Source organism: Ictidomys tridecemlineatus, chromosome 4 (genome assembly GCF_052094955.1).
Source record: "Ictidomys tridecemlineatus isolate mIctTri1 chromosome 4, mIctTri1.hap1, whole genome shotgun sequence".
NCBI lineage: Eukaryota > Metazoa > Chordata > Mammalia > Rodentia > Sciuridae > Ictidomys > Ictidomys tridecemlineatus.
The window spans coordinates 49770755-49797146 of record NC_135480.1 but is presented as its reverse complement, the minus strand read 5'-3'; the positions used below and the strand labels follow the sequence as shown (position 1 = coordinate 49797146).

At 43.1% G+C, this 26392-nt stretch overlaps 1 protein-coding gene across 2 annotated transcripts in view; it reads left to right on the top strand.

Annotated features, from left to right (window-relative positions):
* The window catches only part of Parva (parvin alpha), a 152094-nt gene that overhangs the window by 65783 nt on the left and 59919 nt on the right, over window positions 1-26392 (top strand). Inside the window, exon 1 of one of the 2 annotated variants that reach the window (XM_040284732.2) lies at window positions 10466-10781. The exons of the other annotated variant lie outside the window; for it this stretch is intronic. Within the exon in view, the coding sequence (XP_040140666.1) occupies window positions 10754-10781 (28 nt within the window). The 5' untranslated portion in view covers window positions 10466-10753. Of the gene's footprint in view, window positions 1-10465; window positions 10782-26392 lie in introns of those variants that run through there. 2 annotated transcript variants of the gene reach the window in all.

The window sequence follows — 26392 nt, the reverse complement described above, 5'->3', positions numbered from 1 at the left end:
TCCTGTGATTAGGTTAAGCTTAACTGGATAATCTCCTCTGAGTAACTCCAAATCAAAACTGGCACCCCAAATGACCTCTGCAAAATCCTTTCACCAGGTAACCAACCTAACATAGCCAGGACATGGCATCCCATCACTGTCACGGACCTGGGATTAGAGCAGGGAATCTTAAGAGGCCATTTTAGGATTCTGCCTGCCATAGTCTGTCTTTTTTTTTTTTTTTTAATCTTCTTTATTTAATTAGCTCAGGGGAGGGGAGTTCTATTGCTTACAACCAAAGAGTAATGGCTTGACTCTCACAGAGGCCCCAGCCTTGGCAGGGTGGAGGGAGGACTGAAGTTATAAACTTGGCCTTCCTGACCTCTACTAAATTGTGGTTCTTTATTTTTCTTCTGGAATAGAGTTCAGAATAGAGAGATGTGAAAGATTAGACCATCTGCCAGGCTTCATATGCCAAAAATAATGAAAATAGCCCCTTGCCTCTAAACTCTCTGGTCGAAAACTTAAAAAAAAAAAAATGCTTTTCCTTAAGGAACACTCTCCAAGTGAGATCATTGGTGATCCTGAGCCTTTCCCATGACTTAACTGCCGAACAGACGGCCCAGCTAAATCTCACAGAATACACCCGGGGTGACTGGCTAACAGCCGTCAGGCCCTGGGCTGAAATGAGTGGTTTGGGTTAATCCGCACCATGAAGCCGAAAAGCTATTATGTACGTATATTTTCATCCTGAGGTATTATCAAGAAATTCCATATAGAAAGGAATAAACTATGGTTTGGGGATGAAAAAAAAAAAAACCTAAAAGAAAAATGCAAAACAGAGTAAACTCTGTTTCCTACAGATGTAAATCAGAGCAAGTTTTGAAGGCTTTTCATGACTCAGAGAGAGGTCACCGACCAAATCTGCTGAGGGAGGCAAGATGAAACAAAAATGACCACATTTTTATGATTTTTCCCCCCCTCCTGCTGCCATTCGTTCTTTCATTTGCCTGATGTAACACAATTTTCCACAGCACTACAGGAAATCGGAGATGCGGAATTACTATCAAGTTCACTGCCTCACTTCAAAAAATGTCTAGTAACCGTTGAGTATCAGGGAATAGCTTGTGGTAAGCTGGGGGAAGTTGAGGGGATGAAGCTTGCTTTGTGGAGAGTTGCCTGCAGGTTGAAGGATTGTAAGATGAGAGAACCAGAGTTAAAAGGGCACCCCACACACACCAGACACCTCCAACCGTTAGGTGATGAGTAGACCAGTCAGTAGCATAGAGACAGAGGCCATCACCTCTGTTTGGTCACGCTCCTGAGAGCCAGTGAGAAGAAATAAGGAGGCGGTGACTGGGACTGAGGATAAAGGGTCCTGGGTCTTGCATGGTGCCCATGTTGTTGCTATAGAACCAGTTTCTTAACTCTTTGGAGCCTCAGGGTCCAATGGAGATCCTGATACCTACTTAGCAGGGTTGTTACAGAAATAAATAAGATCCATGTGCAAGCTACAGCAACCCTGAAGCAAATGTAAGTTACTGTATTGCATTCATCCTCCTAATAGTATGGAATTGAGACTCTGACCCAGGATGGTGGGTGATTAGTGTCTGACACAAAGGTATGTGAAGCCCAAGAGAGAGATTAAAAACACTGAGAGAGGGGGCTGGGGTTGTGGCTCAATGGTAGAGTGCTTGCCTCACATGTGTGAGGCACTAGGTTCGATTCTCAGCATTGCATATAAATGAATGATTAAAATAAAGGTCCATCAACAACTAAAATAAAAATAAAATACAGAGAGACACTTTTCAAAGTCAGTAAAGTGTAACCCTAGGAGCTTGAGATTACTTCTAAAGGGGGGTGGGAGGGGGAGCCACTATGTAGGGTAGAAGCCTTAGACCCAAGACAGAAAGCCCGTCTGCTTAGATATACACAGGCATACTGTCACACTCACAGGGACAGAGCCCTCATGAACTGTGCACCAGGCTCACCAAGAAACCAGGGGCCAAGCTCAAGTTTGAGGACCTGGGGGATGGGGAAAGAACCTGCCCCTGAAGCTTCAGGAGGATAGAAGGCAGAAGTGAAAATAAAGGCGAGTTCCAAAAGCCATGGGGTAACTTAGGAAGCTGCATCCAGGTGTTTAGGAATGCTTGTATAATTGATTTCTTAAAAGCAACCACCTTAGAGTGCTTTCTCCACAAATGTAGCTTCAAAGGTAGAAGACTGAATTTTTGGTTCTTGGTAACAAGAGGGTGAAGTGTATCCATTTATTTTTGTATTTGACAAGTATTTACTGATGCTTGCTCTAGGCCCTGGGGATTCAGAAATGCAGCCTTGTGGATAAGGGACAGGAACACACAGGGGCTTGGATGGAAGCAGGCGAAGCACCATATTTGTTTTTCCTATCAATGATTTGATGTAATCTCCACTGCCCATTCCCAGCCCTGAGCCTTGCTTCTGGACTTTTTCCTTCTCTTCAACCTTCAAGGTCTAAGTGGTACCCTGTGTCTTCTCCAAAGCCTTACCAGCCCTCTCACCACTTGCTTGTTGTCTGTGTGCCCTTTTTCCTACCTTAGCCTCTACTGAGTCTGGCTCTGTGAGCTGAATGAACTTTGGGGTCCTCTGTGTGTCCCAAACCTGCTTCAGAGGCAGGATTGGATTTCCTTCTCCCTGGTATCTCCTGGCTTGTGATTTCCTCATAAAGAGGGCACATCAGTGTTGCCTGAGTGGTAAGGAGTTGGCAAAAGTAGAATCCAAGTTGTTTATGGGAACATGCAGAAGGACATCAAGCAGGACTGCGAGGCATAGGTCAGTCAGCAGAGAGAAGAAGCACTGCACACTTCCAAAGAGCACCACGAGTCAGCACCATGAAGAAATGGGCAGCCACTAAGGATGGGTGTGGAGGACCAGGAACAGGAGGCCCAGATGATTTGCACCCAGTGCTTATGAAGACTGAACCAGTCTCCATGGATGACAATAGCCTGCTGTGTGTCTCTTCCCACTGAGATGAACCCCAGTCCTGGCCTAGGAAACAGAGCAGCTGGAATGGGGGTAGAACCAGGAGAGGAAATTCAGAATTTCAAAGTGGTAGAGCAGCTGGCCCACAGTGCTGAAGGTCTACCCAGAGTGTAGCAATTCTGCAGTCAGAGGGTGGAGTTGAGCAGTCCCATCCTCCAAAGAAGGGGCTGGCAATGTTGTCAAGCGGGCTGTGGGCTAGGGGGAGGGCTTTATTTCTAGAAGAAACTAGGCTTTTAACCATCACTTGCCCAGAACCAGCTTGGTGATACCGTTTGGGTTTGACAGCATGATTGCATACATGCTGTTCACTGAGGCAGCCTGGACACGGGATGTGTCACTCAATGCACACCTTGAATACAGTTTAATGCAGGGCTTGTTATGAAGGAGTGGACTGAATACTCCATGTTGGGGCTGGGGACCAATGGGGAGTTGTGACCATTCTTAGGCTAGAAGGGGCGAGGCCGGGAATGGTACCCAATTCCAGAGATAAAGAAAAGTGGTAATGGGAGCACCTCCCCAAAGTCAGGACCAATGGCCTTTACTCATGATGACCCCATTACAAAGGGATTTGGAAGTAAATACCCAGCTGCCTGCCCCTCTCTCTCCCGGATTTCTTGGGCTACTTTCTCTTGATCTACTTTCTCTGAAGGCAGAGCACACGTGTGCCCATTGATGCCACCATTCCTGAGCAGGGAGGGCAAAGCAGAGATGGGTTTGGAGGGCCAACACTAAGCTTCCTGCAGATTAACTATTTCTGGATCCTACCGTCTCATGGAACTGACCCTACTGACATCCCACCTGCCCTAGTGAGATTGGTCTCGGGATACGGGTGAGACTGGGACTTAGGCTGAAAACCTCTGTTGCCTAAAGTTGACAGGAGCTGAGAAAAGCAGGGCCTGGCACTGTACCTTTAAAATAACAGCTTGCTCCATACATATGGGGGCCATATGTCCTCAATTTTCCAGCACAGTCTCAATTTCAAATATTCTGTCCCACTTCACCCATAAGAACACTGGCATTTGTTAGATCACATGTTCCAATTTTTGATTCAGAAAATATGGTCACTGTATCCCTATACCACAACAAATGCCAGATGGTTTAAAGAGCTAATTTTTTTAATGGTATACTTATCCCAATTGTTGAGGAAAGACAATTTTCTGACTATTGAAGCAATTGAAGAAATTATCAGTGACAAGTTTGATGGGTTCGATTACTTTTATTAAAAAAAAAAAAACAACTTTTAGGGGTACAAAGAAAATCAAAAAAATGGGAAAAGAGAGGCAATGAATTGGGAAAACAGTTGCAATCAACCTGACAGCTAAAATCTTGATATCCAAATACTTTGGGGGAGTTTTATAAAAATCTAAAAGGGCACAATTAAGATTTTATTGGACAGATGGTCAAAAGATATGAGTAGACCATTCATACAAGAGAAATATTCACTGTAAACAAATCCTGAGGAGGTAAGTTAATAAATTCAAGTTAAGTCAACTGTAGGTTGCCATATCACACCTATTATGTTATCAGTTATAAATAAAAGTTATAAAAGCTAACATGGGAAGAGTTTTGTGGAAACAGATACATTCGTAATTGAAGAAGGCACTAGAAATTATGTTTTTATTTTTCCTCCTAGACAACAGTCTAATGGTATGCAAAAAGATTACAAAAATAATCTTGTACTCTAACTCAACAATAACACTTTTGGGAGTATATCCCAAGGAAATAGCATTTAAGATATATGTACATAGATAAATATTTAATTTTACCTACGTGAGACAGCTCAAATGACCAACAGTTGTACGATGGTGTAAATGTGGGTTGGGATAAATGAGTATTTTATTTATAAAATATCCAATCGGTTCACTTTGTAAAAATGTGGAAGAATACATTTTTTTTTTTTAGTTGTTGATAGACCTTTTATTTTTTATTTATTTGTATGTGGTGCTGAGAATCGAACCCAGTGCCTCACACATTTCAGGCAAGTGCTCTACTGCTGAGCCACAACCCCAGTCCCTGGAAGGATACATTTTAAATGGCAAGAGACAAGAATGCCATGAGAGTGTATAGCAGTAATGGTTATGGTATTGTGAAATCTAGCCTTGTCCAATTGTATGAATCAGGTAGGAATCTAAATTCTGCAGTAGATTGGTTTCCTAGGGTCAAGTTCTGTGTCTGTGGTCTGTGTTCTGTGGTCTCTGGCCCATTGTTTCATTATTGTTGGTTTCAGACATTCAAACTAGAGCAAAGTTTTCTGTAAAACTAGAGATATATAAGAATATGACCCTGACACCTATGGATCTATAGAATAAGTATCAGGTGAATTCTGTCTGCTTCTGTAGACAGGTCCCCTGATGGAGAGCTGCTTCCAGCACCATGTTGTTTGGTTGTCCCTGTGCCTCTGCTCTGTCTTAGAGGTGACACAGGAATACTCAGGCACCTGGCTATAATAGATGATGAGGTTCCGTCTACTAAACCTAATAATATTATATAGCTGTTTATACTTGACTATAAAATTGTTTCAGGTCCATCTGTGTAAAGATCAATCTAATGACACCCCTCACTGCAGGGAAAAGCATATACAATCTCTAATGTATAGTTTTTGTGGTATTTTAAAAGCCTTAAATACTTATCTGCTAAAAATAAAAGTGGAGGTGGGTGGAGACAGTTCTTTATGCAAATGTGAACTTTGCAAATACCTACCCCATGTCCCTCTTACAAACACGCACGCAGCCAGGGAGGGCTGGCGTGCAGCCCACTGTGGGCCATCTCTGGCATGCCTGGTGTCCTCTGCAGGGAGCGGAAGGCGGTGGTGCCTCAGAACACAATGCCGAGCCCCAAGCCCTGCAGACAGCGTGCCAGTCTATTTGAGGCATTGACTTCCTTCCGGAAAATCCAAGTCCCACTGGTATCTTGCTCCCTGGGACAGAAGTTCCTGTGAAGTTGTACTTATTTGTATTCAGATCCCTTGAGGGAGTTTGTAGAATTCCACATTTTATCTTGTATGACCTGAGTTCTCATAGTAGGAAAAAAAACAGGGAGGGAAGGCTGAGGATGGTTTTTATGAGCACTCCAAGTGCAGTCAGTGGCTCTGGAAGTAGATAACATGCGTATGCTCAAAATTTATAAAAGGAAAAATAGAAGGAAGGAACAAAAGATAAAAACACTCTAGCATTGCAGTTAGCCATCAAAAAACCCTCTCCAGTGCAGGAAGTGGACGTAAGTTTGAAGCGGTGGGACCACTGTTCATTGCCTACCTGATGTTCTGCTGGCTCTTTGGACTTGGTCTCTTGATATGAAAAATGTGAATGATGATACCTCCCTCTTGGAAATGTTGTGAGTTAAAGTTAAATAATCATGTGAAGCACAGAAAGTAATATTGAGCTCAAATGAAGCCTTTAGTAAGCATCAGTTCTCTCCTGCACTCACCTACCAGAGCATCTTGCATAGGGGAGGTGTCAGTTTAAAATGTAGATATATTATGATTGAGTCACATGCGAAGCGCTACAGTCTGACTTAACTACCACACAATAGAGATAACCAAAACTCAGAGCCTGGCATCTGCAGTGTTCACGTTCCAGCATGGCCAGTTACTCACAAGGAAGGAAGGGACGTGGGTCAGACTTCCTCCAGGATAGGAGTACACTAAGATGGCTGGCCCATGTGTCCATGGTGAAGAAGCAGCCTTGTTGGCATGGGGCACCACAGTGTCTGATCACGGTGCAAAAATTCAACAGCAGCAAGGAACAGCCCCAAAGTGGTAGGATGTGCCCATGGGCAGACAGAATGGAGCAGCAGGAACTGAGGGTGGGATGGTAGGCACACAGCAGCCTCAGACACAGGGCAGAGGATCTTGCACAGAGCTCTGGGCTGCCACATCCAGCAGGTTCATCCACAGGGGCCATGGCAGGAGCTCCACAAGAAGAGACTGGGTAATGGACAGGGCTGGGCATCTGTCTGCTTTTGGAATGAGGCACTATTGTAGTCAGACACTGCTGCTGCTGAGCCTAACATAGCCTCAGACCAAGATGGGTCTTGGAAAGTGAGGCAGGACTAAGTTACTGCTGGGGATCAGGTGGCCCCTGTTGTGGGGAGGGGAAGGCATGGGTCACAACAGCTGGAAGCCAGGGTGAGCCAGAACCTGAGTGTTTTGAAGGCAGACTCTCTTGCCACTTAGGTAACAGTTGGACTCATCTCTACAGATGTCAGTGGATACTTCTCTGATGTTCTTTAGGGGTAATCCAGGGGTTCCCTTTCCCTGCTCCCTTCTTTTTTTTTTTTTTTTAATCTATCTCCTTCCCAGCCTATCTAAATGATTGTGAGTTGACATTGAGCTAAAAAGCTTTACTGGAATTTTGGTGAGAGGAACGGTACATAACTGAAAACTATATTCCACGCTTTATAGTTGCTTTGAGTTTAGTCCTGATGTTTAGTTTGTTTTGATTGCAAATCTCAATAAAGAGAGGTTTAGATTTGAAATGGTCATGGAGTGCCATTGAAGTCTCTCTTCTAAGTCACTTGCCCTGGCTTTCTGGCACCTATCTGCCTTCACCCACTTACTGTTGCTCTGTTGCTCAAGACCACAGATTCTAGCTCTCCTTTTTTGTTCTTCCTCTTGGAACTTCCAACTTGCCGGCCAGATTTGCAGTTCTCTGTGGGACCATTTTGTTGCCCACAGGGCAGGGTCTGGAGACTTTTTTTGGTTGTCAGGACTGGAAGAAGAAGGGGTTGCTACAAGCATTTAGTGAGTAGATACCAGGGATGCTATGAAACATCCTACAATGTACAGGACACCTCCTTGCGCCAAAGAATCGCCCAGGCTCAAAGTCAGTAGTGCCTCTGTGGAGAAGCTCTGAGCTAGACTGGAAGTGCATTGTGAGCTGACGTGATGTCTAAATAGTCTACTCTCCAGATTTTTGAAAAATAATAATCACCACTAGCAACTAACATTATCAAGCACTTACTGTGTGCCGGGCAGTGTTCCAAACCCTTTCTGCATATTTACTTAGTTAATCTTTTTCATTAGGGAGTATTGTTATCTCATTTTACTAAAACTGATCAGTATGGGAAAACTTGGACATGAGAAAACTGAGACATGAGAAAGTTAAGTAACTTGCCCAACGTCACACAAACTGGGGAAGTCGTTCCTTAGTAATTGAAATAGGGCTAGTAGTCACAGAATTTTCATTGATTTTTGAAGTTACATTGAGAGCTTTACAAGTGTCACTCATTTCATCTTTGCCATGACCTCATGGAAGAGGTGTTCTCAGATACGCAGAAACTAGGATGCATGCAGTGGAACTTGGCTTACATTTATGAATTTGTATAATTTTAAATTAATGTTTGTCTCCCCTGCATTGTAATTCCAAGAATGCAAGGACGTTGCTGCTTTCTTGAACCTCGTAGTGGCCCTACTATTTAGTTCTTAGTTACTCTATAATTAAAGGAAAAGAGATGCGAGTGTCCGGATGTTGGGTGCCCATGAATGAACCAGTGGGACTTGGCTATGGCTTGACCAATATGCTACATTTTCTTTTCCCTATTGCTTTCGTGTGGTTCCTTTAACCTACTGGGCCTCAAAGCTATCCCATGAGAAGATCTGGCTCTTATCCCCATTCAGAACCCCCAAACCGATGGGGACTCACTGAGAATTCTCTGACAGCTCCTGAGGCATCTCAAGCCAAGCAAGGCATCTGCTGTCTAGTAGCTAAAAACTCAGGACCATGTTAAACCCCAGATTCTCAGGCATGTTTGAAAGTCTTTATAATCTGCTCCCAGAGGAGGGATGGATGTTCATGTCCCTACTTAATAAAATTTGATGACACAGGAGGCTAGGTAGAGGTACTTTTTTTCTTGTCTGATATCTGGACATTTTCAGAACCTAGATAATTTTATGCTATTTACATCAAACATGCAGGTAACTCTAGACTTTTATATCTGTATTATTTCTGGGGAAGTATAATATGATTAGGAATGACAGTAATTGACATTACATGCTTTAATTAAATTTCCTTTGCTGTGAATCAGAACCTTTTAGTTCAGTCCTACAGTGCTATTTCTAGATTCCTCTTTTACATACTCTAATGCATTAGGCAGTAGGTATGACATAAATTCATTTTTGTAAGTTCTGTGTCCATAGATTAAATGAGATAATGTTTGTGAAGGGCTCAACTTAATGCCAGTCATCTAATAATTGTAAATCAAAAAATGTTAGCAGAATTTGTATACTTTGGGCCTTGTAGCTATTGACTGTTGTGAAGAATATTGTGCTCCTTAGATAATCATGAAGTTATGAAACGAGTCCCCTTTTCAAGTGATCATAGCTAGCATAGTAATTACATTCCAGGATTTCTCCTTCTAGGGGTCTTTTTTTGGGGGGGGGGATCTCTGGGGCTTGGAGTTTTCTTTTTTGAAAAGGAAAAAGTACCCCAGATAGCACTGATGCTACCAACCTCCTCCCCACAACTCTGACAAAGCAAATTCCCTCATCCATCATGTGAAGCCACTGACCAACTAGAGAGGACTAGAGAGGGTGGTCATCAGTTCCAACCCATCCTACAAGGGCACAGAAGTCCTCACCTTAGAAATGCACCTGGATTCTAGAGCGCCTTTGAGCACAGCTGTAGCACTGTCTTCTAGTATCATCCACTATTGACTTTAGTCAGATGGAGCAGGAGGTAAGAATCCCCTGCTGGCTCCTTCTGTCCATACTTTTCCTAGGACTGACTCTCAGCAAGACCATTTTTGTCCCCTTGCTCGTTCTCTCTCCGTTCCTAGACCAGGTGACTTTGGTGTAGGATCCTGGAGCACAGACCGCATCCCTAAGAGCCAGCATCTTGGTAACCAGTCCTCAGTCCCCCAGAGATACTCTATCAGAGTGCAAATGAACTGATCCCAGCGTCTGAATGATCCACTTAGTCCAGTGCCAGTGCTGGGTCATCTCCTCGCTTCATCTGCAAGTGGAAACAGGCAGACAAGTACCAGAGCCTGCCTCCCCAGCAGGGCTTTGCATTAAACCAAGCAGCCAGCAAAGCCCACAGGTCACAGTGGTAAATATTCAAAAACAAGATTTTTATTCTTTTCCTTAGCTCATATCTAAGATTACAAACTTGTGCTTACAAATGTACACGTAGCCATGCTCATCTTTATTATCTGTTAGGACAGGTTACCTACAAAAATTAAGGAAAGGCTTTGAGGGCACAACACAGCCACTCTGTGCCCAGAGCTGCTTGGGTTCACGAAGCCATACCCACATTGTGACCTCTGCCTGAGTAGATGCTCATGACCCCATGAGTCTTTGAGTGGGCTAAGAAATTCCAGAGGTCCCTAGATGAGAGTCATTTCTTAGTGGCTCCCAGCATTTGACCCCTTGAAAGTGCCCAGCCCAACCCCACCCCTGCCTGCTCTGCCAGGTCACTTGAGGTATATTCCCCGACTGGGCAGAAGCAAACAAGCTCACCAGATTTCAGGTTGCCAGGAGGCACAAGGCAGAATCCTGCTTGCTCTGCAGCAGGTCTGTGAGTCTCAAGTGGCATCATATTAAATTATATAGGCAGCCACTTGTTCTCAACTGATGCTCGGAGCTGAGAGTCATACTGAGCAGGCAGCAGTCTCCTCAGGAAACGGTGGAAAAGATCCTGTAGCTTCACAGACCTTCGGACCTCTGAAGATTGTCCTGAAAGCAGAGAGGTGTGGGCTCCCACAGGCAGACACCAGCTGTGGGCAGAAGAGACCATGACTGTGGCTACAGTCATAGACCATGGGCTGCGGGGCACTTTGCCCTAAAGGTAGGTCAGAGCCTGGACGGAGCTGAGCGTGCCTGGCACCCTGGCTGACTGCTAGCTCATCCCTGGGGTTAAATTTTTGAGGTGGTGCCTCTGGCCCCTTGCCTTAGAAGGTTGTTTAGAGTCACCTGACCTGCATTCGCCTGGCTGTGTTGTGAGACGTGGTTGTGGAGGGACATGTGTGTAGGATGCTAGGGTACGGGACAGGGGAGATGAACAAAGAAAGGGGTGAAAGACTTGGGAAGGAAAGGTTCTAATTTCATTGCTTGCCATCCTCTGCTCCTACATAACAGTGAATGTAAGCAAGGTCTCTGAATCTGCACAAAGAAACATTTGGCCTTTGTGAGCCGTTGCCTGCTAAATGCTTTTCCTAAGACCTAACCGTCAGCTCTCCTCCACAGCAGGGACAGAGAAGGTGTCCAGCATTACCACCGGTGGCAGGAATATGGAAAGGACAAATATCTCACTTTAAGGGCTCATAATCTTAATGCTTAATCAGCTCTTCCCATTCTCCCGCCTAGTTTGAAACAGATTAACACGGGAACTGTGACGAGTTTGATTGATGTACATCCTAGCCCTTGACAACACTTCCCTCTTTGTTTCTACCCACTGTTTAAACACAGTTTGAAAATCCACCTCTGCACGTGAGGCTGGGCTGAAAAGCCTCCTGGGACTTAAGACAGGGTAAAAGTTACATCAATCAGAGCCCCTGATCCAGGTTCTGAAAAGACTCAGTAAATAAAGGAATGAAAAGGGAGCTATGAGCCATGTCAGTCACCTGGAGCCTGAGGGACATTCACCATGGGGGAGTCTGGGTTTCCTTGAAAATGTGTAGAGACTTGGCTTCCCTGGGGGTCTCTGCGCTTTCATTGCAGATAAGCATCCTCTACCCCAGAAATTCCCCCACTTGCCCCTTCCAGGAAGGCATTGAAGGTCCCTGAGAAGATGGCAACTCAGGGAAAACGGAGACTTTGGGGGATCCAGAGGTTACAACTAAGCCCTGGAAGCACCTGATCAGAGCCAGTGTTTGCCTTAGGTTGGGGGGCCCAGTGCAGCAGACTCCCAGAGAAGGCAGGTGGTGGGCCACCATGTGGAGGAGCATCGAGTGCCATTTCATCACGTTTCACACACATTTATGTGAAGACTGATAGAGACGGATATTTCCTACTTATATTATAATTTTTCTTATAAAAATTCTACTTTAAGTAACTTTTCTTAATAAAGGAAATTGATAGACTAAGGCATTGATAGATATTTATTATGAATTTTGATAATGAAGTCATTATATGTAAGAATATTCACTGATGCCTGGTACGGTACTTTTGAGTTTTATTTTTTTTAATTTAGCCTGACATTATTCTTAGTCTGAAAAGTTACCTGCCCTGATCTGCCTCCTTATTTTACAAAACAAGGCTATGGTTTACATAATGCTCCTGACATCCAGAATCCATTTCGAATGTGCCACTAAAAAAAAAAAAAAAAAAAAAAAAAAATCAAGAACTTCTGACTATGGAAAATTTTGATGTATACAAAGGTAGAAAAAATAAACTGTAACACATCCCCAAGGAACCAATCAGCCCCTTCAAAAGTGATCACTCCATGGCTGATCTTGTTTAATTGACACCTCTGATTCAACCCTCTCTTCTAGAAGATAATTTTAAAGTAAATCTAAAATCATTTTTATATGTATATTTAGTTATAACTCTTAAAATAAGGATTTCTTAAAAACACAACTCTATTACATGTAGAAAATAATACTTTCTTAACAATTTCAGTTATTCAGTCTAATAATTTTGAAGGTTTGCTTTTTATTATTTTTACAGTTTCTTGGAATCAGTATCAAAGGCCTGTATGTTGTAATTGATAGATAATCACTCGTCTCTCTGTTATATTCCTTAAAATATGTTCACTAAAGAAACCTGTAGAATTTCTGACAGTCTAGATTCTGCTAATTGTATGTTTATGGTGTCATTTAACATGTTCCTCTGTCCTTTTGTTTCCCAGAAATCACTGGGTGGATCTAGGATTGAAGCAGTTTGTCTTTTGGGCAAGATTGTACTTGCAATTCTCTTTTTGTGAAATTAGGAGCCTTTGATTATCAGTGCCTAAATGACTAATTTGTTAGGAATTTCCAAATGGTGATATTCTTGTTCATTAGTTGAAATGCATTATAAACTTTCCCTCATTAAGGATGTGGTAAGCCAGAAGTTTCCACCTGAATGGGTTTGCTAATGTCTGCCAAAGGTGACCACAGAGGTGTATTTTATTTTCCTGGTGCCATTACTAAATCATGGATTTAAATATATTTGATGTGTTCCATTCAATGTTTCAGTCCATTGCTGTTATTATCTTTATTGATCCTTAAAGTTTTCCCTCTTTGGCCAGGGGAAACCTCTTTTGATACTGTCCTACTTGGTAGAAGTGCATATTTGTTTGATTTCTGGCAATAAGAAGATCTAGGCTCATATGTTCTCGGCTCTGTATAATTTCAGATCTAGAATCAGCCTTGATTCCTTTTTGTCGGAAATAGCATTTCTATTTAGAGACCACATCCAGGAGCTGTGGGTATGGAGCATGATTTCTTTCCCATCTTGGTCCACCTCGGAAAATGCTTGCAAACCATAGCCCCCCTATCAGCGGCACCTCGGCCCAAGAGAACCACACAGCCATCCATCCCCCCATGGCCCTCACCTTCCAGGCTCTGTGACTCCCATAAATGTTCCCCTCCAACCTGCTCAAGAACTTTCATCCTGACACTTGTTCCAAAATGTCCCTGTGCCTTTAGAGCCTCATGGGGGCTGTTTCTATTCCTTCTTTCCCCATCCTGTCACTTTTCATCCATTTGAAACCCAAGACAAGGGGATTGATAATTTCTTAAAATCTCCAATTTTGTTTTTGAGCTTGGCTGGTTTGCCAAGTCACTCTTCCTCCATGAGACCATCTCTGAACAACCCCTCTATCTCTCCTGGCTCGCATCCCTTCTACCTTGAGAGAAGGTGGTGAAAGGGTAAACAGTTGCCAAGTGCTTGCTGAGATATGCACCCCCATGCTGGGCATTTTATATATGTGTTGTCATGGAAGCTTCATTACAGACCTGTGAGTACATGGTAGGATTCTTATTTTACAGGGAGGGGGAAGGAAGAGATGGAACTGGGGTTCATTCGAGGTCTACCTTCCTCTCGAGCCCAGGCTAACCTGCCTTATCATGATAATACTTGTCCATGAAGTCTTCTGCCTGAATGGATCCATTAGGGAACCTTTTCACAGCCATCCTACAAAACTTGAAAAACCCTGCTTTCCTTATCCTGTGGTTCCCAGTCGCTTTAGGGATTAACCCCATACTTTTTATGTTCTGGCTTGGGGGACCTTGGTTTAACTCTGGCCACAGTGTAAATGTAACTATGGGATGCTTTCACTATCTTCTTGTAAATAGGTCCTGTTCTGGTGTCCCTCCAGCCTTTTTGTGTGTCTTGCTCTCCCTTCACCTGGTGAACCCCACTCCACCTTAAGAGGCAACTGAAGGACCTCCTCCTTAGAGAAGTCCTCCCTGATTTCCACATCCAGATGAGCTAAGTGAGACTGGGCTCCCACAGAATGCTCTGCGATAGGCCAGCACTCGTTCTTATTCATCCCCTGGACCCCAGACCAAGCATAGTGCCTGGCCCACAAAGCTCAGCAATCTGTGAAGCACATATTGAGATGCATATGTGGTGCCAGCTATCCCACTCTTGCTCACGCAGGTAAAATGTTCTTTGAAATGGTCTTTACAGTTTCCTGGGCCTTCATCCCACTGTGCTCCTGTTGTACATGTTTATTTTTGTCTATAAGCTAAATTATGCCCTAGGCCTGGAAGATGCAATTGGAATGAGGCTCCCGACACATTGCCGTGCACGCAGTCAAGACTCGATAATTATGCACTGAATTGAATCAGATGGAAGGCCGCACAAAACAAAGGTGCGGTGGAGGTGTCAGGCAGGCAATCAGCAGAATGCCAGACAGCAGTTAACGTGTCTCTGATTTACTACAATTTCTTTTAATAGGCTCTCTGTACAGATTTGCTGTCAACATGGATTGTTGGTTAAAGAAAAAAAAAAACAAGGAGTAGTAAGGGCTCTTGGGCAGCCTTTTGCCATTTCCAGTGTGACAATCCATGAATTTCCAGGTTTGGACAGGACTGATTAGTACTGAGAAAGTCTAAATGATGATCAAACATGCTTCAACCCAGATGTCCTGAACGCCCACACTCTGCACCAGCACCTGCTTGCCCTCTCTGTTCTCTCCATTGCTGCCTCTATTCCTCATCCTCCCCCTCCTGGCTTCCCTTCTTACAGCCCCGGCCACCAGCCATTGAGGATGTGGCTCTGAGGTAGAAGATGGAGCTGATGGTTTGGCTGAGCGACTCTGCTGGAAGGGAGGACAGCTCAGGGCCTGCGTTGCCATCCTGTTCACTCACTCAGTAAATACGTATTAAGCACTTATTGTGTGTCCGGTGCTGGCAGACGGGATGGGCCAGGCCTTGGTCCTCTTGGATCCCTGAGAATAATGGGGGAGACAGGTGTTTTTCAGATATGCCCACAGATGTATAATCACACACCATGGAGGGCGAGATGGAGAAAAGAACAGAGCTCTGCCCACAAAAAGCTCTGGCAACACTTGTGCCACGAGCCCTCTCTGGTCCCTCCTGGAGGTGCCGGGCTCCCATGGTGCTCTTTCACTACCTGGAGCTATGCCAGGGTCCCCCCCGGCCCTCCTAGACGTGACCTTGAGCTCCCAGAAATGGTGTGTGGCATGCATCAAGTGCACATTTGTTGCTTAAAGGTGGGAAGGAGGAGGGAGCGAACGTTTCAAGTCCCTATTCCAACTTCCCTCCACACTGTGACATGACAGTGGGATGAGCTAATCATGAAATTTCAGCTCTGTTCCCGGGAAGGTGGTGTCCCTTCCCCAGAGGGTTGTAAAGGGGGAAGCAATGCTCAGAAAGCCTAGCATGGGACCTCAGCACAGGTTAGAGCCCTTCCCCTGCCTCCAGGAGCTTTCTCGGAACTTGCTAGGCTCTGAGAGCCAGCTGCTTGCCCAGTGCTACCCAAAATTGCCCTACAGGACAGGCCTTAGATCCTGAGCTCCTCAGAATCTGTAGCTTCAGAGTGCTTCAGGGAGCCAGGGCCAAGGAAATGTAACTTTTTGAGTGGCACCAGTGTGATGTCATGTTACAAGGAACAGGATTCTGCAGCTAATCTGTTCCCTGTTGCTTTCTTCTTTTCTTAGAGGAAAAGATCATATTTCTTCCCCATATTTGTTCCTAAAAAATACTCTCTTAACTTCCACCCAGTTGCCCATGGCTTTCCTTCTGGGGAGAGAGCCCCTGAGCCCCTGGATGGCATAGCAGATACTTTTGCACCCCATGGCCTACCCTGGCCACCTGTATCCGCCCAGCTGTGATAGACAGGGCTGGGCACCCAGCAGGGTCCCACCTTAATCATACACCTCCACTTTTCTGCCCAGGGGGCTTTAACTTCTGAAACCCCCTCACCCTGTGCCCAGGGCACCTTGGAAGTACAGAGAGGAAGCTACCTAGGGGCAGCCTCAACCAATGGAGAGGTCTCTTCACTTTCTGCAGATCCTCCAAGAGGCCTCCATAGAGACTGAGCCCAGATACCCCTAGGAGACCAGCTCAGTGAGATCTCTGACTCATTCTCTTTGCTCCTCACCCCTCTCTTGGGATTTCTTCCCTGATGTCAAGTGAAATCAAACCAGGACATACGGGAAAGAAGATGGCCAGCACAGTCCTCTTGGGACCTTTGAGAGAAGGTATGGAACTCTTCCCAACCTTTAGCTTCCTTCTTCATTAGAGAGAAAGAATGGGGCATGTGTCCTGACTGACACAGGGTTATGCACATAGGTCCCCAGAGGCCCCACATTCCTACACTTGCTAGTCTGCCGGCATGAGTGCTTACTCGCCCTTCCCAACTGGCCAGTTCCAGACTTGGCCACCTCCCTGCAAGTCTGGAAACTACCTAAGTGTCCAACAGCTGAGGAATGAGTTAGTCATGTGCATCTTCAGCAGAGAGCGAGGCCACACTCAGTGGTATTTTGGTGGCATAAGGATATGTGATGAGATTATGTGGTGTGAAAAAAGCAGGCTGTAGAACTGTGTGTGCCCAGTATGTTTAAAAGAGAAGTGTGTGTGTGTGTGTGTGTGTGTGTGTGTGTGTGTGTACAACATAGAAAAACGTGTGAGAAAACATAACATGTTAGTGGCGTTTATCTCTAAGCAGTAGGATTATTTTCACTCAGTTTTTTTTAGGTTTCCAAAGTTCTCTGAGATGAGCACACTTTTCTATGAAGGTGGGAAATAAATTAACCAATTATATTTAGTACAAGCAAAAGTGCTACTCAAACGTCACTTCCTCTTTAACCTGACCTCACAAAGGCCAGCCACCCCCCAACTCCCATCGCGCAAGGGCAACTAGATAACCCCTCAAGCTTAGCTATGCAGGATTATTCCTCATTAAACTTTCTCTTAGCTTTATGTGGAAATGTAGAAGTAACATGTTCCTAGAGCTTCACAGAAAATGTGGTCTGCAAAAATGGTGTGATGTGTATTTTTAGGCCTGGTTTAGAGGTACAGATTGTGTTCAAGGAGCATTTCATCTACCTCACCAAGTGAACTGTATGTTTTTATATAAAAATGAAAAGTGTTCTATAAAACTAGGGAGCACAGTATAGTGTTAAGGATAGGAACTGTCGTGCCAGCTGGCCTGGGATCCAGTTTCAGCTCTACTTTCTAACTGTGTAGCCTCTATCAGGTTTTATGACTTCTCTGGGCCTTATTTTTCTCCTCCGTAAAATAGGGATAATTGTACATTCTTATGGAATTGTTATGAAGATTAAATGTGTGTGTGTGTGTGTGTGTGTGTGTGTATGTGTGTGTGTGTGTGTGTACATGACATCTACATGCCCGATCCAATGGAAATAACCTTTGGTGCTCTCTGACTACCACCGTCTTTATTCACACAAGAGTTTCCAAAAAAGAGTGCTCCTTCAGGATAAGCCACTGACTGATGTTTAGACAAATCCAGAATTAGCCCACCTGCAAACTGACCCAATCAGAACCCAACTGTGCCATGTTTGCTTACCAGCACTCTCAGAGCTATTGATTCCCACGGAGGGTATCACTTGGGAATTCAAGTGGACTTGTAGTTAATGTGGTGCTTTTTAAGTAGCATGGAGCCACTGCAAAGATAAAGGACTGGCTATTCAGGATTAATAATAAGAAGGACATGGATGTGGTCAAAGAGCCTCAGAGAATGAGATAAGAAAGAAAACTTACTCAGGCGGTACCCAAAGATAAAGGCCCGAGGTGGAGCACCTGCTCCAGTGTCTCTTGTGCCCTGTGACATCTTGTCCCCCTAGACTATGTGCCTGGGTAGTGTTTAAACATAACTCCCATGGCTTGCTGGAGACCTCAACTAACATTTCCGTTCAGATTATTGTAACTGCCTGGAGCCAGCCAATGGTGCGTCCATCTTTCTCCACGCTTACTAGCTATTGGAGGGCAGCTGTAACATGTGCTTGGCTGAACAGTGAATTAGCCCAGGGGCCGTTTGCTTGGCAAACATCCACTCTGCAGAGACTATAAAACCATCTAAAGTACAGACTCTGATGGAAGCTCTAGGACTCTGAGTATAGATCCTCCTGTCAGTTCCCATTCACAACACCAGCCTCTCCTTTTCCTTTTTTTTTAAATATATGTATATATTTTGGCTGCGTTCCAAAGGCTGGGGTGACACCCTGGTGCCTGAACAGCTGTGTCAGGTACAGCAGAATGTGGCAAGACACTGGAAGTTTGCTGAGGCTGTGCAGGACTGGCTCCCAAGCCATCAATTATGGCTGCTGAAGCAAGTATCTATTTCATTAAAAGCAATAAAACGTCCTTGTTTCGGGGACCGAGCCGGTGGGGTTGGGATCTGCGTTTTCTTTTGGCCATCTCACATGGAGGAAAAGTGAAGCCACATGTTGTAGAGAAGGGTGTTAAGAACAGAACCTGTGCCCTCAACGGAAAAAGCTATTGTTGGCAGCATAATGCCCTCCCCCCCCCCAAGATATCCACGTCCTAAACCCTAGAACCTGTGAATGCTACCTTATACGTCCAAGGGGAGTAAGGGTTGCAGGCAGAATTCTTGTTGCTAAGCAGCTGACCCTAGAATAGGGAGGTGATCCTGGGCTATCCACGTGGGCCTAGTGAGATCAGAGGGGACTTGAAGGTGAGGCGGGAGGCAGAAGGGAGAACGAGTGAGAAGGACTCGACACCTTCCCCCTGATGCTGGCTTGGAAGATGGTGGAAGGGAACCGCAAGCCAAGAAATGTGGGTGACCTGTAGAAGCCAGAAAAGGAAAGAACATGAATTCTCCCCTAAAGCCTGCAGAGAGGAACACAGCCCTGCTGACACCTCGACTTTAGCCTGGTGAGACCCATATCGCACTTCTGACCTCTAGATCCATAAGGATAATCGTGTCTGTATCATTTTAAGCCATCAGAGTTCTGACAGCCGGCTTCTACAGCAATACAAAACCAATTCAAAAGCCCCTGGCATAGAGACCCCCATCAGGGACCATGGGTATAGAGAACTCCCAGAGGAAACCATCGGAGAGACCACCGAACCTTCAGGGATGGTTTTTCCTAGTGGGGTCAGACCCCCCCTCTAAGAAAATAGAAAGGATCCTGCCAAGCATCTTTAAGTTAGGAGGAAGCTCTCTCTTCTCCTTTCAGCTCTGGAAGCAATTTTTCAAAGAGACAACTGTGTACTTTCTTCCTGGAAAAGCTGGGTTCTCATTTGGGAATGAGTACAGCTAGCACTGCTGGGCTTTGCAAAGCTCTCTGTGTTTTGTTTCCCATCCAAGTGCTCCTACAGCATCAGCTAGTGATGGGTAAACTACCATGGTCTCCCCGGTGATGGGGGGAAGCCTGTGTCCCATAAAATCACATGTTTCCCTCTACCTAATCCCTCCATTGTGAACACTATATATTTTTTGCCAAAGAGCAAATTCAAGTTGATTTTTTTTTAAAGAACGCTAGTTTTACCATATGGTTTTAGACTTAAGAAAAATGGCAAAGACAGTACAGTTTCCATAGAACCTACACCCAGTTTCCCCACTTGTTAACATCTTAGAGTGGTATAGTATGTCCATTACAATTAATGACCATGAAGATAGATATATTACCGTGTTCGGTGTAGGGTGCACAAAGGTTTATATATGTTGGAAAGAATAGATACATGATTACTAACCAAAGCCCATAACTGATTCAGGTGTTTTTAGTTTTTACCTAATGTGGTCTTCCTGCTCTAGGATCCCACATTCTATTTTGCCATCATATCTTCTTAGGTGTCCCTTGGCGGCCTGTGGCAGTTTCTCAGACTTATTCTTGATAACCTTGAGAGTCTTGCAAAATGTAGGTCAAGAACCTTTTAGGGTCCTCTCCTGCTGGGATTTGTCTGTTTTTCTCGTGATTAGGCTTTCGGGAAGGAAGACCACTGAGGTAAAGTGCCATTTTCATCACATCCTCTGACGGGTACACAAGGTCAGCACGCTGAATGACCGTGGACCTTGATCACCTGGCCGAGGTAGTGTTTGTCAAGTTTCTCCACCATGAAGTCATGCTGTTTTCCCTCCTTTTCACGCATTATTCTGAAAAGGAAGTCATCACGCACTGCCTGTTCCTTTCTTATTGGTGCATTATAATAACACACAGTAGTGGGATTTATTATGATATATGTGAACATGCACGTAGCATAAATTCATCATGTTGCTAGAGATGTTGAACATTTTTTTTCATATATTTCATTCCTTTCCAGATCCCCTTCTTCTACTTTATGGGTCTTGCTTCTATCTTCATGAGATCCCCCTCCCCTTTTCCCCTTCATTGTGTGTATGAGAGAAAACATACAGCCCTGGATGCTCTTAGCCTGATTATCTCACTTAGTATGATGTTCTCTAGTTCCATCCATTTTCCTGCAAACCACAAACTTCATTCTTCTTTATGATTGAATAAAACCCCATTATGTCTATATACCACATTTTTCTCTCCCTTTTGGTCATTTAAGAAATTTTTAAAATTTTTTTAATTGTTCATTTTAGATACACATGACAGTAGAATGTATTTTGACATATTATTCATAGATGGAGTATAACTTACTCTAATTAGAGCCCATTCTTGAGGTTGAATGTGATATGGAGTTTTACTGGTTGTGTATTCATATATGGACATAGTAAAGTTATGTCCAATTCCTGTTCCTGTCTCCCTCCTTTCCCTTTATTCCATTTTGTTTAATACAATGAACTTCTATTCTCCCCACCCACCTGCCTTATTGTGTGTTAGCTTCCGTATATCAGAAAGAACATTTGGCCTTTGGTTTTCAGGAATTGGCTTATTTTACTTAGCATTATAGTTTCCACTTCCATCTACTTACTGGCAAGTGCCATAATTTCATTCTTCTTTATGGCTGAGTAATATCCCATTGTGTTTATGTACCACATTTTCTTCATACATTCTTCTACTGAAGAGTACCTAGGAAAATGGTTCCATAGCTTAGCTATTGTGAATTGAGCTGCTTAGGAACATTGATATGGCTGTGTCACTGTAGTGTGATGATTTTAAGTCCTTTGGGTATATACTGGGGATTGTGATAACTGGGTCAAATGATGATTCCATTCCAAGTTTTCTGAGGAATCTCCATACTGCTTTCCAGAATGGTTGCACCAATTTGCATCCTACCAGCAACATATGAGTATATCTTTTTCCTCACATTCTCACCAACATTTATTGTTACTTGTATTCTTGATAATTGCCATTCTGACTGGAACATCTCTAGCAATCTCTAATTGCTAGAGATGTTGAACATTTTTTTCATGTATTTATTGACCATTCCGTATTTCTTCTTCTGTGAAGTGTCTGTTCAGTTCCTTTGCCCATTTATTGATTGGGTTATTTGTTTTTATGATGTTAAGTTTTTGAGGTTTTTTATGTATTTTGGAGATTAATGCTGTATCTAAGGTGCAGGTGGCAAAGATTTTCTCCCATTCTGTAGGTTCTCTCTTCACGTTCTTGATTGTTTCCTTTGCTGTGAAGAAGAATTTTAGTTTGATACTATCACATTTATTGATTCTTGATTTTACTTCTTTCACTTTAGGAGTCTTATCGAGGAATTTGGTTTTCAAGCTGACATTATGGAGAGTTGGGCCAACATTTTCTTCTAGTAGATACAAGGTCTCTGGTTTAATATCTAGGTTTGTGATCTACTTTGAGTTGAGTTTTGTGCAGGTGAAAGATAGGGGTTAAATTTCTGCTACATATAGATTTCCAGTTTCCTCAGCACCATTTGTTGAAGAGGCTATCTTTTCTCCAATGTATGTTTATGGTGCCTTTGTCTAGTACTGTAAGGTACTAGGTACTGTACTAAGTAACTGTATTTATGTGGGTTTGTCTCCATGTCTTCTATTTTGTTCCATTGGTCTTTATGTCTGTTTTGATGCCAACATCATGCTGCTTTTGTTACTATAGCTCTGTAGTATAATTTAAGGTCTCGTGTTGTAGCACATTTTCTTTATCTGCTCATCTGTTGATGGACAGCTGGGGTGGTTCCATAACTTGGCTATTGTGAATGCAGAACCCACTCTCAAGGAGTGGGGAGTTTCATTCCCCTTTTGAGTGCAGAGTATCTACATAAATTTTCTAGAATCCTTCGCAAAATATTGGTCTCTTCTCCATTGTGTATTCATTTATTCATTCATTTATGGATTCATGGATATTTACCTTATAATATGAACTGTAATCCGACACGACTTTGTTTTGTTGCTCAAATTGATCCAAATTTCACTGTCTCTTTCAGTCAACTCTTATGTCCCTTTGACATCCCTCTTTCTTTTTCTTTCTGTACATCTGACTGGCTCCAGGCTCATCTTGTACATTTCCAGTCTTAGAATTAGCCATTTACCCAAAGAGAATGTCTCCTTTTGTTGGAGAATAAGACTAGAAACCAAGATCTGGGCTCCAGTTTTGTTCAATGCTAGTAGGTGTCATTTCTTTTAGGTCCTCTCCACCAACACAGCCAGAGCATACAAGAAGAATCATGTGTATTGGGCTGGGGATGTGGCTCAAGCGGTAGCGCACTCGCCTGGCATGCATGCGGCCCGGGTTCGATCCTCAGCACCACATACAAACAAAGATGTTGTGTTCACTGAAAACTAAAAAATATATATTAAAATTCTCTTTCTCTCTCTCAAAAAAAAAAAAAAGAATCATGTGTATCTATATTAGACTAGACTTGAGTTCTTACTGATGTCTCCAACTCTAATCCATTCTCACATGGATCATCCCAGCCTTCCCCACTGTAACTTCTCACTCTAACTCTCAGAAACCTGACTCCTGCAATCCACCATCCATTTATTTAGCTGTTCAATTCCAGTGTACATGGGAAATGACTTTATCAATTGGAGGTCAGTGTTTAGGTGCAGGTCCTTTTGCCTTTAGGCTTTATAGATTCTACTCATTTATTTCAAAGAGGTCAGCACAATTCCCTCACCCTCTACAGAGAGGCAGTCACATACATTTGTCAGATAGTTAAATTTTATTACCACAATCTGATTTCCATCTTTGCATCCCTCAGCCTTCTGAATGAGTTTTAAATTTGCTCACATTTAGGTTTGTTCCTTGTGCTATGAAGTTCATTGGGATAACAGATGCATAATCTCAGGTATTCACCACACAGAATCATTCTGGACAGTTTTGCCACCATAAAAAAAAAAATTTCTATACTTTGCCTATTCAACTTTTCTCCCAATTCCCTGGAAACCATGAACCTTTTTACTTTTTTTCCAGAATGCCATATGATTGAATCATACATTACATAATCTTTCCCGACCAACCTTTGTGACATAGGAATATGCAGTTAAGTTTCTTCCATGTCTCTTCATAGATTTATAGATCATTTCTTTTCATCAACTGAATATTTCATCAGGTGAATATACTACAGTTTATCCATTCATCTATTGAAAGATATCTTGGTTGCTTCCAATTTTGGTGATTATGAATAAAGCTGCTATAAGTATTCACTTGCAGGGCTTTGTGTGAAAATATTTTCAAATCAGTCAGATAAATACCTAGAAGCACAATTGCTGGCTTAGATGGTAAGATTAAAGCTTTGCAAGAAAGTACCAAACTGTATTCTGGAGCAACTGTTTTATATTCTCACCAGCAATAGCTGAGAGTTTCTATTGTTTCATTTCCTCGTCAGCATTTAGTATGGTCAGTTTTTTATTTTAACCATTCTAATAGGTGTGTGGTGATATCTCTTTTTTGTTTTGTCATTACCTAATGACAGATGATGATGAGAGAATGGACATGCATATTTGCCAACTGGACATCATCTTGGGTGACATGTATGTTTAGATCTTTTGCCCATTTTTTGGTTTGGTTGTTCTTTTCTTACTCAGTTCTAAGAGTTCTTTGTATATTTTGTGTCCAAGTTGAACCAGATAGGTGTCTTGCAAATATTTTCTCTCAGTCCTTCTCTCTGTGCCTTTCACAAAGTAGAAAGTTTTAATAAAGTCTGATTTATCAATATTTCTTTTATAGATTTTCCTTTTTGTATCTAAAGACTCATTGCCAAGCCCTAGGTCATATAGGTTCTTTCCTTATTTTTTATTTATTTATTTTTTTAGGGATTTTATAGTGTTGTGTTTTATACTTAGGTCTAAAGTTTCAGGAAAGGCATATGGTCTGACAAAGTGTCTAGGTTGATTTCTGCCTATGGACATCTAGTTGTTCCAGCACCCTTTATTGAAAATACTGTCACTTCTGCATTGAACTGCCTTTGTGCCTTTGTCAAAGATGAGTTAACTGTGTGTGTGTGTGTGTGCGGTGGATCTGTTTCTGAGTTTTCTCCCACAATCCATTGACTTATCTGTCTCTTCTTACATCCATACCATGCTGCTTTGATTCATCATGGATCTGTAGTAGCCTTGAAGCCTGGTAGTATCAATTCTCCAACTTTGTTACCTTTTAAGAATGTGTTGGCAACTTTGTGTGGCTTTTCCTTGTAAACTTTAGAATCAGCTTGTGGATATCCACAAAATAGCTTACTATTAGATGTTTAACTAAAATTGCATCAGATCTGCACATGAAGTTTAAAAGAATTCACTTCTTAATAATATTTAAGTCTTCTAATTCACGGCCATTGAATATCTTTCCACTTATCTAGATCTTCCTTGATCTTTCACCAGGGTTTTCTTATCCTTTGCGAATCAATTCTGTACATATTTTATTAGATTTATACCTAAGAATTACATTTTTTTCCTACTACAAATAATCTGCTTTTAACTTTCAATTCCAATCACTCATTATTAATAAATAGGGAGTAGATGACTTTTGTATATTAACCTTATATCCTGCAACCTTGCTATAATTACATATTATTTCTAGTTTTTGAGCATTGTTTTATTTTCTTATCATGATTGAATTCAAGATCTTAACTCTGAATCCTCCCTGCGATCTGCCCCTCAATCCTTCCCCTTCCCCCACCCACGCCCTAGATCCCCTGTGCTCAAATGTACTCACCACACTCTCAGCACCTGCCTGTTTTCCCATGTCTTGCTCTTTTTACACAGAGGTGCCTTTCATGGTGCACCTGTGTTGGATGAAAATTTACATGTTTTAAGGTCCAACTCAAAATGTTGCCCTTTCTGGGAATCCCTCCCAGTCTTCCTTATCCAAAATTAGCCTCATTCCATCTGAGCTACCCCGGCCCTCTAGCTTCCCTCTGTCCCCTCCAAGTGCAGCATGCACTCACGTGTGCACAGGCCTGCCTCTCCCACCACCTGTGAGCAGATGGAGGCAGGATCACGGCCAGCGTTCCAGCTGCATCCCCATGCTGGGGAGGCATGGGGTCTGCCTCAGCACTATTTATTGGTTGAATGAATGAACTTGCAGGGTTTGTATAAATGGACTTTTTTATTTTTTTTTAACCTTTAGAAGCCTTTGTCCATTCTTTCATCCACCCTTTTTTTTCCTCCTGGTGTTGAATCTTTGGACATAGTCTGGAATACAAGAAATCCTATAGTACTCTGTTCCTCCTGGGAAAAATAAAGGACAGGGGACTACTTTTAATTGCCAGCTTATTCTGTTTACCCGTCAACTTCATAACCCTTGTGTCCTCATGTAGCAGTTAGGGCGGTTGGGCTTCAAGCCTCAGAAAACACCTACTTTTCTGGGTTAAACAATAAAGGAATTTATTTTACCTCTGATAACAAGACATACAGAACTGGGGTGACTCAAGAGTATCTGCAAGTACATAGGAATAGACCTCTTCCTCCTTCCTTTATCCTCTGCCAACTTCAGCATATTAGCTTTCTCCTCGACCTAACTTACCTCGTGGTACAAAATAGCTGCATCAAATCCAGTCATAACTTCCTGATGTAGAGGGGAATGATGCCTTCTCTTCCTTGGGCCTCTCTTTACTATAGAGGAACATTACTCCTAAGAGCTCCTAGAAATCCCCACCACTTATTAACAGGAATTGTTTCATATGACAAGGCTGGAGCCAGTCACTTCCACATGGA